The 12,394-nt window shown below is 38.1% G+C and overlaps 1 protein-coding gene across 1 annotated transcript; it reads left to right on the plus strand.

Moving 5' to 3' along the window:
* The first annotated feature begins 577 nt into the window (after positions 1-577).
* LOC122669820 (putative phosphatidylglycerol/phosphatidylinositol transfer protein DDB_G0282179) lies at positions 578-12,394 on the plus strand. The gene is made up of 4 exons (XM_043866680.1): positions 578-759; positions 1,381-1,482; positions 4,558-4,718; positions 12,220-12,394. The coding sequence occupies exons 1-4, from the start codon at positions 666-668 to the stop codon at positions 12,325-12,327; spliced, it is 465 nt and encodes a 154-aa protein (XP_043722615.1). The 5' UTR covers positions 578-665; the 3' UTR covers positions 12,328-12,394.

Consider the following 12,394-nt stretch of genomic DNA (forward strand, 5'->3'; position numbering starts at 1 on the left):
TCAGGGTCGGGCTGGGCCGGGCCAAGCTTAGCTCGAAGCCTCAATCCTAACCCGACCCGACCCTAACTCAGGGCCATAAATTTCTAGCCCTAACCCGCCCTTAGGGCCAAATATCTCAACCCAAACCCTGTTCGGGCTTAGGGCGGGCCAGGGCGGGTTCAAGCCATCAGGGCCAAACTTGCACCCCTACCACCTGCCACTAAAATGACATGATTTTGGAATCTACTTGTGGATATACACATATGCCAACAGTAATGGGACCCAGTGTTATGTCTACATGTTCAGAGATGACATCAATCGGTCTCATAAAGTTCATATAACATTTATGACCGTTCGATAAACTAAAATAAATGTCCGGATTATTGAGCATCTTTAAATGGCGTTTCAGTAAAGATAAGGGGTATAATTGGACACAGCAAATAATTAAGCTGGAAAAGGACAAAGAAAGGGATAAAGGCCGCTTCGTTGTCGATCCCTCCGTTGGAGCCACGACTACCTACCATTCACTCACTGCCAAACCGACAGACAGAGAGCGGTTCTAAGGTTGTCTTCTTCTTCAACATTGCAACAAAAATCTTCATGCATGATATCTTCTGAAGAATTCAATAATTTTCTGAAGCTTAAGACTCTAATCTCATCTCTGTACTTTACTGATCTTTGTAGCCATGGAGGTAGTTCAATTCAAGTTCGTCCTTCCATTTCTTTTCGCTGCTTTCCTGCTCATCCCATCAATTCAAGCCACAGAAGTTCACTATTGTGGTGAGTTTTAAATAGTCTTAGGTTTCTGTATTTGGTTTAATTGAGAAAACCGATTTTCTATGACTTTTTAGCTGTGTTATCGAATTTGTTCCTCGTTCTATGTAAAAGCAAAAGAGTAATTATCGTTTGTGATTCTGGTAATGTGGAAGTTGAAAGAAATTAGTGCTTATTTGGGTATATGTTTTAAATTACTTCCCTTCAATCGGTAATGTGCTGCGGCGATTTTACTCTTCTCATGACCACTGTTGATATAATTTCTGAGTCTCTTTGCTTGGAGAGATTGTCTTTTTTTTTTTTTTTTTTTTTTTGTGTGTGTTTAATCTATCGTTTTTGTTGGAGAGAGTCTTCTTCGCTTGTGACTAAGCTCTGTTTGTTTCGGCGTAAAATTTTACATGTTGAGAAGTGTTCCAATGTTTGTTTTTTGATCGAAAAAAGTATTGAAAAAATAAAAACATATAAAATTTTACATTTACGAAGTAAAATTTACCAAGAAAAATTTTCCAGGTAAAATTTTACGTCCAAACAAATGGAGCCTTAAATCGATGAATTTATTCAATGAATAGATGGGTAGTAGAAAGAATTTGTTGCTGATTCATTCTAGGTCTTGTAAATTGAGTGCAGATAGGAAAGGTCACTATGCCGTTGCGGTGTCTGAAGTTGAAATATCTCCAGACCCTGTGGTGAGAGGCAAGCCTGCTACCTTCAGCATTATGGCATCTTCAGGTAAACTCCCAGATTGTTCATAATCCTGGATGTTATTGTGTTTTCGATGCATTTTCCTTTCGGTTTTGTTTCGTTGCAAGGGAAATAAAAGGAAGTGAACTGAAATTAAATCAAAACTAAAATGCAAACTTTTGTAATCATCAATGAACGTGATTGTATAGCTAACTTCAAAACATTCCAATTTGGTTATTAAATTCTAGGTTTTTGTAACGTTTTGCAATCATATTCTTTGGATTAAGAAGGATAGTAGAGATTACAATTGAATACCATATTTAGTAAGAGTTTAAGGGGGAAGTAGAGATTAAAATTTAATACCATATTTAGTTAGAGTTTAAAGTAGATACAAAATCATGATTACAAAAGTTTTCGTTTCCTTTTTTAATCTAACTTACTTCCCTTCCCATCCCTTTACTTTTAACCAGACGGAGCCTTTAGAATTATTTACATGCACCCATCTCTTCCTGAACAGTTGATGGTTTTTGACATGAATTCTTGCAGATAACCAACTCCCATATAAAATGGGTATACTGTACCTGTTCCTAAGATGCATGCTGTAGTTCAGAATGAACTTTTTGTCCAATCTTGGCAATGGAAAGTGATTTCCTTAGCACTAAAAAAAAATTTATTTGTAGGGCTGAAATAGAATGTTCTACCAGACTTTTGTCATACACTCCTACTCTATAGGATGATTGATGGAGTCATGGAGAATTGCTTTCGTAGACACAGAGAAAGAATAAAAAAAGAAATGAACTCTAGAATTTTGGTTGCTTTCCATTCTTTTTTTTATTTATTGCGGATTAAGAATTTTAGGTTTCCTGAACTGCATGATGACAAGATTTTTGTGAAGAATATATAATGTTATTATTTAATTACTGAGGGCTAAAATGTTTGGATCCCACGTTTTAGGTAAACTGTAGTTTATCTGAATCCCATAGTTGCCAGATTATAATTATTTAGTTTAAAAGAATGATAGTACCCTTATTTTGATTGTTTCATCTAATGGGGTCTAAGACTCAAGGACTTAACTCAAGAGCCACTTAAAGCCAGTGGGCTCCGGACTATTGGGTTTCAGGCTTACATATATCCAATTTTAATGTTTGGATTAGCCTGGAAATGTTGAATAGGTGGAGGTGGAGTTATTGCTACTATTGTAGTAAATGAATGGCTACACTTACTTGTATTTTGATGGATGAATTAGCCTCGAACTGCCGACATGGTGCCTTGTTTCTTTCCATTTAAGCTTCCGACTGCTAAAATATGCTATCTCCGAAAAGCTAATGGGTGAGATAGAGGAGGAACGTGATATAGGAATAGGCTCTCTCTCACTAAGAAATCCAAGTTTACAGTCGAGTTAGATTGTGACAACATATACATTATGATGTAAACTGGCTGTCTAAAACCAGCCGCAGGTGTAGGGATTCTTCCCTACACCAGCACTAGAGTGGTTATCGGGTAGGTGTAGGGATTCCCTACACCAGCATTAAATCGTGGACTGAAGTTAGGGTTTAATTTAATTAGTTTTTTTTTTTTTTTTTTTTTTAATTTAGTATTTTAATTAGTCTTTTATTGAGTTGTAATTCTAATTAGGATTCCTAGTGCAAGTTTGAATCCTAATTGGAAGTCCTAATTAGAAGTCCTAGTTCTGTTTTGAGTCATAGTTTGAGTCTATTTTTCTTTTCAGCCATGAGGCTATAAATATGTAAGAGCTCCATTTGAGCCCCCACGATTTATGAATTACGAATTTTGCTTTCTGCAACAACACAGTCCTGAGATAGGCTGTGAGGGTGAGCAACCCAGGCTGAGATAGCCTTCACTGTCTCTCTCCACATTCAAGTGCTAATCCAGCTTCAGTTCTGCCCCAGCCGATATCTTGAAGACTCATAATCAGCTGCTGGGATTCTGCTGCAAAGTTCAAGAATCATTCAGTCAACAAGTGCACATCCCAATCCCCAAACCCTTCTTCTAATCCTCTAAACCAAACCCTAGCATTCCCCCATCTCTGAATATCATTCTCCATACCCTAAATTCTGCCCAGATCAAACCAACCATCAGAATCCACCTAAATTTGGACCGAATACCCCTCTCACCCTTAGGGAAACTCGATCCAAGCCCCTGCCCTATACTCCAATCCTAAACCCTAGATTCCCTCTTCTTCCACTTTCCCAAAACCTAGAAACCCTAAACCTAATCCACTGTTCATTCTAGTTTACACACTCAACCTCAACAAAACATCTCAGGACCTTCACTAGAAGACTTCCCCACATCAACCTACCTTAACCCTACCATTGAACCCTAGGCTCCATCAAACCCTAACCCTAATTTCACAATTTCACATAATTTGACCTAGCCGATCTTCCCAATCCATAGCAGATCCTGATTATTGGTTCTAGTTGGTCTCCTACCAATCTAGAATTACATTACATTGTTTGTTTGATGCTCTATAGGTGAATGATTTTGAACAATAAGAGCTTGTTTCCCCCTAACCGCCCCCCTCACCCAAAAAAAAAAAAAAAAGAAAACTTTTTTTTTTGGTGGGTTTCTTGCACAAAGCATATGCAGACTATGGACGTTGCAATTCTGCTATTTCTTGTATTCTGTAGAACCGGACATAATTATATCTACAGAACTCTGGGCATAAAAATCCTCGCAAATGTTTGAATGGACACAAACAAAGCAGCCCGAATGTTCTTGGTTCTTTTTTTTTCTCCCTTCTTTTACGTAATCTCAATTAAATCATTTGCTTGCACATCATAGCAGGTATTTGTTTACTGTTTTTCATTTGAATGTGTAAGGAAGAACTGCTAGCGTTTTAGTTCCCTCTTTTGGCTACTCCTGAAGTAAAATTGGAAGAGGGGTGGGAGGGTGGGGAATAAGCCCATCTCAATTACCTTCTAACACTATGTGTTTAACCCTTCTTTCTTTCTACATATCTATGTTTTTTCCCCTTCCATGTGTGCATGTGCGTGAGTCACAAGTGAGGGCTGGACAGCTTCTTCAAGAGGATTTTTATCCTCAACTTGTTTTGGAATTTCATAGTTTCTATTGAAATGATCCTATCTAGTATTTTCCATGCAGGTGAAGCCATCTCTGGTGGGAAGGTAGTTATTGATGTTTCTTACTTTGGGGTACACATCCACAAGGAGACCCATGACCTTTGTGAGGAAACATCATGCCCGATTTCAGGAGGCGATTTTGTGCTTTCTCATTCCCAAGTCTTACCAGGATACACTCCACCAGTAAGTTATTATTCCTATTCAGTTCATAACTTCAACCGTTAACCCCCTTAACCTTTCATACCTCTATGCATAATGGCATGCTGACTCAAAACTGCCATGTTCAACTCAACTATTTCGTTATAATGGTAATAAACATTTAGTGCATGAAGTTGTCAATTTATTATTCTTTATTTTTCTGATCAGTGAAGAATGTGAAGAAATGTTTTGGCTGGATCTGAAAGTAATGTGTTGTTCTACAAGCATATATTTTAAGGTGTGAACTTTTTTCTTTTCATTTTTTTTTGGGGGGGGGGGGGGGAGTTAGGGTGGGGAAGGTAAAGGGTATATCCAGTGCACTAGACTCCCGCCACTGCGGGATCTTGGAAGGGGTAGATATGTACGCAACCTTACCCCCGCTACGCACAGAGGCTGTTTCTCGATTCGAACCTGCGACCACCAGGTCGCAATGGAGCAACCTTACCATTGCGATGAGGTGGTTCTAAAATATTCTCTTGTCAAATAAGGTGCTAAAAATCACTTCTATTAATTTAATTGAGAAGAAGAAATAGAATATCCAATATGGGTGGCGACCAGGACGGTTCAGGTTGGGCTTGGGGGAATTGGATATAGGTCCAGCCTGAGCCCAGCCCACTTATAATTGGGCCTCTGGTGGATCCTCCTAAGAAACAATTGTTTTGTTTCTAATTTTATTTTTCAAATGGCTGCCGCACCAGGGGAGATGGTGTTGGTGGAAAAGAAGGCAATGGTATCAAAACAAACCAGAAGAGATGTTGTGCTTGGTGGGCAGCTATAGTTTAGCTAGAATCAGCAATATAGCAAAAGGATGGGGAAAAAAGTATGCAACAAGAAACATAGGAGGAAAGAGGAGGAAGAGGAGTAGAAGATTGAATGAATGAGATGTTTTAGTACTCTAGTCAACAATGGGATAGTTGATCAAGGAACTAGTTGACCTCTGCTACGCTTCGCTAGTCGAGCTATAGTCGTGTACTAGTCGATCTAATGTCGTTAATGTTGTTGTATAGTCGACAAAGGGAACAGCTTCAGTTGGCCCTTCCCATGGAATTGCTTTCGCTCCACTTTCGCTTTAGCTACTAGAGCTACGTAGTAGGTTGGATTCAAAGGACGAAATACAATCGAATCCTCCATTTAAGTGGTTCTTGCTTCTCTTTGTTCCTGTTCCTAACTCCTCCTTGGGTAGTAAGGGAATGACTTACAGGGGGTGCAGTGGGTTCTCCATATAATGGCCAATCGTCTTTTCTATGATTTTGCTGTAATAGGAGGTAGCACTGAATAGATGCGCCATGGTGCCTGGCTGCTTGCAATCTTTCCACATGTCAATTTTGGCTCATGGTGGAGGGGGGGAGGGGGGAAGATGGGGAGTAATACAAGGAGAAAGGGGGGGAAAATAGGGTGAGGAAGAAGAGAAGAAAAGAGAGTGCAATTTTGGTTTATGTTAGTCAGGTTAGTTGGGAGGGGGTGTTCTATTTGCAGAGAGATACTGATTATGGTTGATATGCTGGCTATAGGGTCAGGTGTGCCAAACAGGCAGGCTGGGCCAGGGCGGGAGAAAACTTCCAGCCCTAAATAACTTGATAAAGCTTGTAATGCAAATAGTTGTTACGACTGGAAAAGCAGTCAGTGGCATGGCTTGATGAAACTGTCTCTATCCTTTTCATTTCCTTTCCAAAAGTTTTAACCCTGAAATATTTACTGGGCCTTGTGCTTGCCTGTGTAAATCTATTTAATAATCAAAAGCTGGAACAGTGCAATGGAGGGGGCTACTCATATGTCCAGGGCTCCTTGTGCTTGTCCATATAAATCTGATATAATAATCAAAAGTTGATACAATGTAATGGAGGGAGCTACCCTATATACATAGAAAAACCCCAACCCTCCCACCAGAAACAAAAGCCTGAAGAGGACATGGAACTCCACCCCAATCAATACCAGAACCAAAACTGTCAACATCTCAATTGAAATGGATACATGTTACCCAAAAGTATGCAAGCTTATTCTTGTACAAAGAAAAAAAAAGTAGCCTGATAAGAAACATGTTGGTGAATCCATGATTAGCCAAGGAATCTGCCACTTTCCCCGCTCTATTAGCATATGAAACATTACACAAGTTCAGTAATAAACTCCTTCGAGCATATCAACCTATAGCAGATGTTCCAGGGAGATTTATTGATACCATGAATTTTCTTTCCCATTCCAAATGCCCTTCTAACGGCCAGTACCTCTGTAATAGGCACTATATGTGGCAGGTCTAATTTATGTTACAATATGGAAACATTCCCATAGAAGTGGGCAAACCAAAAGTTTCCCAATATATACCACCAAGGTATTCTGTAACGATACATACCAGCCCAATATGCCCTATATGTATTGGCACCGGTAGGTACCGATACGATACGGTAGGGAAACGATACTCTTAAACAAATTACAATGTATCACACCAGTATGGATCATATCTATATGAGCCGATATGGTTTGATACTGGCTTGATACGCCCTTAAAACCTACAAAAATAGAGTTTCTGTTGCTGGAAGCTGCAGCAGCAGTAGCCACTGCCATCGGCCAGTGGGAAGAGAAGAAGAATTTTGCGCCAATCGTTTAATAGGAAGGGCATGGTCTAGATTGGTTATACGTCAATTTTCAGAGTCAAAGTCAATTGTTTTATCACCCATATATTGACATCTTTCCGTTGTTTTTTTTAACCTTTCATTTGTTTTCCTAAATGTAATGAATCTTTAAAGCTTTATACTGCCTCATGGCATGACTGAGTTCAAAATTGATAAGTAATTAGGGTATCATAGGGCACAATTGTATATAACATTTGGGCTTTCACTGATCTACCATGTGATGGATAATCGATCCAACTACATGACGTCCTATGGTCAGACGTAAGTACTGCTTATGGTGTATTATGCGTCAAAATAAAAATTTGCATGTATTCTAAGCATATCCGTGTGCGTCTTAAGCATTTCTATCTTAAGCGTATCTTAAAATCACCCTCCTGATACGCTGACTGATAGCACTATCAATACCGATGCCGATTCTCGACACCTTGTGTACCACCACCCAAGGTTCGAAAACTCGGGTCTCGGTGCCAACTCGGACCCTTGAAAAACCGAGTCGAGTTGAGATCTCGCTGAGTTGGTGCACTTTTTTTTTTCTCGACTCGAAGCCTCATCTCGATGGGTTTTAGACCTAGTTTGGGTTTGAAACTTGGTATTCAGCCTATTTTAGGCCATTTAAACATAATGGCACTATCAGATTTTGCAAAAACAAAGTCCAAATAGGAGTTTCACTTAGTGGGAAAGCAGGACAGACACTTACTTATGCTAGAAACCAGGACAGACACAGACACAGCTTTGTGTTGAAAGCTTTCCAACAAGTCCAAGATTGCTTAAATCTGATTTATATTGAAAGAGTTATGTACCGATCAAACTTAATTCGGTGTGCGCGAATGCTGTCAAAATTGCTCTGAATGAAAATAGTTTTTTGGACATCAAAACAAATGAATAATTTACCGCACTTTTGGTTTTTAGCAATGTTTTACCATAATAAGATTTATGAAATTTTTAGATTTGAGAAAAACCCCAGCATTAAAAAGTTGAAAATTGCACCTACCGTCGAAAATCCAGTTTTTGTTCTTGAATTGGGGGGTTGACTTTTTTTCTTTTGAAATTTTATTTTTGTAACTATTTTTATTGGATTCAAATAGGGGGTATTTGCTTATTTATGAATAATAGCTTAAGTAAATGAAATACAAATACAAAAACATTTACTTAAATGATATTAGGCATAAATAAGTGTCTGTCTTGTCTGTCTTAGTTCCTGGCATAGATAGGTGTCTGTATACCAAGATTTTCCAGCAAGATCTCGAGATCTGGCACTCATATAAAGGACCGAGATGGGCATTTTCCTATGTCAAACCGAGATCTTGGAGAGATCTCGGAGAGATATTGTACTTTTATGACTCGACCCCCATCTCGTCTCGGGATTTCGAAAAACCGAGAAACTCAGCGAGATCTCGCGAGTTCTCAAACTATGCCACCACCTCCTACTAGTCTAGTACAGAGACCCTTTCAGTATGAAGTTTTTTTATGTAATCAAGATTGTCCAATTGGGCCATCGGGCCTTGAGAGACTTTATTTTGGCCCATGGTTGGGTTTCAGGGACTTTGGGCTTCGTATTTTTGAGTTTATTAATGTAATGGGCCTCTTTTATAACATCATATCTTAAGGTCTTAATTCTGTACATAGGATTAAGTATATGGATAAGATTGTGTGGGTCCCAAAGTGCCGTTGAGTTAGTTTAGTCTAGAAATAGTCATTTTTAGATAAGTATTTATGTTGGATTAAAATATTTAATAGCTTTTAAGAGTTTTGTTTTGACATTTACTTTGAGTCTATGAGAGTAATTAAGAGTCTTTTTATGAGTCAAATTAAGAATTTTAGGTCATTATATTTGTAATACTCTCTCATCAATTGAGGATGATTTGATTAAAGAATATAAGTTTTTTAAGAGTTTTGATGTTGTTGAGCAGTGTATACGGGACTGGTATCCCAAATCTAATTTTTTTCTCTTCTTTTTTGTTCTCTCTCTCTCTCTCTCTCTTCCTCTCATCCTTACGATCCCTTTCTTCCCTATCCTTGTGGCTCCATTGCTAGCAGTCTCTTTCCTTTAATCTTATAAGAAAACCCACAACCAGCAGATCCCCTGATCAATCTGCCTTATTTGCTATTTAAAGCCTATCCTGGCCATGGATACCTATGTTTTCAAGACTCTGTTCGCTTGCCCAATGGAAGAACTGTTGATTTATTCATTGATGAAGAGAGAAGTGGGAATTTTGTTTTCAATCTATGGTAGAGATTTTGTTTAAGAAGGGTGAGATTATCATTCAATCTGATGGTGATGTTTTATCAAATTTTCAGTTTCTTCCTAATTTGGTGGTGTTAGATGTCATGAATTTCCTTCTTCCAAACATGTCATCATAGATGGTCAACCATGGATCGAAGAATGGAAGGTTGTCCTTGATCATGAACAGAATTCATGTACATCAAAGCCATCCTATCTACTACACACTATTTTCTTGAAAGGGTTGCAGTGTGATAGCTCTTTTAATCCAATTCAAGTGACACCAACGGTGCATTCATAATAAGAATTGATTGACAGTCCGATTGAAGATGTGGATACCCAAAAACAGATTCCAATTGGAGTGACACCACTTGTCCTTGTTCATAGAGAGATTGAGACAGTTGATTTTAATCTTCCTTCACAGATCCTGGACACTTGGAATTGAAATGTTGCTGATTTTTATGAGAAGCCTTGGATTTTCATCAAATCAAAGTAAATGTTCAATGATGCCAATCGAGTGGCGATGATCCTCCTATTCTACAAATCTCGAAGGAGAGTTTTTTTTTTTTATAAATTAAAAAAAAAAAAAAAAAAAAAAAGGGGGGGGGGAATTGATGCAGTTAAGACCAATCGGGCCTCGGGAGGTTTTATTTGGCTCATGTTTGAGTTCTATGGACATTGGGCTTATTGTAACATGCCTCTTTTGTAAGTCCATAGTTGGGGTCTTAATTAAGTACATGGGATTAAGTATGTAGATAAGATTGTGTGGGTCCCATATGTTAAGTTTAGTTTAGTTTAGTATAGAAGAGTCCTTTTGAGTTGAGTATTTGGGTTAGATTAAAATACTTAGTAGCTTTTAAGAGTTCTGTTTTGAGTATATTTACTTTATGGAGAGTGTTAGAGATTTGGGGTCTTTTTATGAGTCAATTTAGGAATTTTCAAAGGTCTTTATAAATGAAACAAACTCCTCATCAATTAAGGGTGGTTTGTAAAGAATGATTTTTTTAAGAGTTTTGGTGTTGTTGAGCAGTGCATATGAGATTGGTAAATCCCAGATCTGATTTCTTCTCCTCTCTCTCTTCTCCATGACTTCTCCCTTCCTGTCATCCTTATGATTCCTTTTTTCCCTATCCAACCATTGCTTGCAGTCTCTTTTCTTCTATCTTAAAAGGCTCACCACCAACAGATCCCCTGATTGGTTTGCATTATTTTTTCCCAAGGAGCTGGTCTAAGCCACCTTGTCCTTGGATGAAAGTGCTTGGTCTTGATATTACGGTATTCCGATGGCACCAACTTTTGACAATCTGATTCCAATCAAATTTTCAATCCATGATAAGTAAGCTGGAGCCTGCTCATGGCAGGTGCAATCAAATCAGATGAATGAAACATGGGATGGAATGAAACAATTCCAGTTACAATATCTTGTGTATGGATGTGGCAACAATAATGAGAAGGAAAAAACATAGTGAATCATCTAAATTTGTAAACTTTTTCTTAACTGTAAAGAAAGAAGATTGAGAACTCCACGTACCAAGTTCTGTTGAGAACCAGAATTGTGTTAAACAAAAGGCATCCAAGAGTTTAAAGGTATTGCTTCTCCATCCTGTGACACACCTTTTGGAACAATTTCCTATTACACCTATTTTGTATGATACTGGATGCTAATTCTTTCGTTGCATTATGTCTCCCATCTTGAAACTAGTAAGACAAGTTTTCATCATGTTTATTTTCATTTTTATTGGATGCATGTTCTTAAAAGCGTAGTTATTGATCGTAGATGCAGGTTTATGCCAAGGAAATTTATTCATCTGTTGTACACATGCATGCTGTTAATAATGGCCAAGGACTGTACTAGTATGAAATTTATGCAGCAGTGATGCTGTCAGTGGATAAAGTGGAGTAAAAATCTGACCCAGTATGATCTAAGAAAGCAAGTCTTGGTAATTTCATCTAAATTATATCCAGACAGTACCAAATTAATCCCAACTACATCAGGAGCTAAACTGATGCATGCCCATGTGGTAGTAAGAGAACCGTATAAAGATAATTAAGTTGATATGGTATTTCCATAACTGAAACACCTTGCACAAGGTGAACTGTTGATCTCTTGACCTCCTAGGGTTTGCAATAACCTGCAGGTGGTACCAACCTACCCTGCTGGCAGTGGTCTTGCAACACATCCTCTCTTTGGTTTTATGTAGCTTAGCACCAGTTTATGTACATCACCCTCCTCCCCATCCCTAAAAATAACAAAACATAGTTGAAAACTTGCTTGAAGGCTTCCTTATATGTTAGAATGAGGGCTGCCCATGAAAAAAATAAGACGCTCTCCTGTAGCTTTACAATGGAGAAAAAATTATGAAAGTTCCTGTTCTCTTGAGAGGACTTGGCCTAAAATTTATCTGCCAAAAGATCAAATATCATTACTCAGTGTGATCAAACCTTTGAAATTGTAACTTTATCTGCCAAAAGATCAAATATCATTACTCAGTGTGATTAAACCTTTGAAATTGTAACCAATAATAATTAGTTCAGAAATTATTGGTTTTGGTATAATTTTCCCCCTTTTTAAAAATAAAATAAAATTATGTAAGCTGGTTAAGATGTTTGCAATCTTTGACAATGTTTTGATGCACAGGGTTCCTACACACTGAAGATGATAATGAATGATGCAGATCGGAAAGAGTTGACTTGTGTTACCTTTGGTTTCCACATCGGGATAGGTTCATCAGTGGCCGATATTTAAGCACTGGAGGAAGGTCTGAAATCATCACTTGTTAGGTCAACATTGTAAATAAGAAAGATGGATAAAA

This window comes from Telopea speciosissima, chromosome 7 (assembly GCF_018873765.1).
Source record: "Telopea speciosissima isolate NSW1024214 ecotype Mountain lineage chromosome 7, Tspe_v1, whole genome shotgun sequence".
Lineage (NCBI taxonomy): Eukaryota > Viridiplantae > Streptophyta > Magnoliopsida > Proteales > Proteaceae > Telopea > Telopea speciosissima.

Coding starts and splice junctions, on each gene's coding strand:
- LOC122669820 (XM_043866680.1), top strand. CDS start 666: ATGGAGGTAGTTCAATTCAAGTTCGTCCTTCCATTTCTTTTCGCTGCT. Junction 760..1,380: donor CACAGAAGTTCACTATTGTG/GTGAGTTTTAAA, acceptor AATTGAGTGCAG/ATAGGAAAGGTCACTATGCC. Junction 1,483..4,557: donor CAGCATTATGGCATCTTCAG/GTAAACTCCCAG, acceptor TTTTCCATGCAG/GTGAAGCCATCTCTGGTGGG.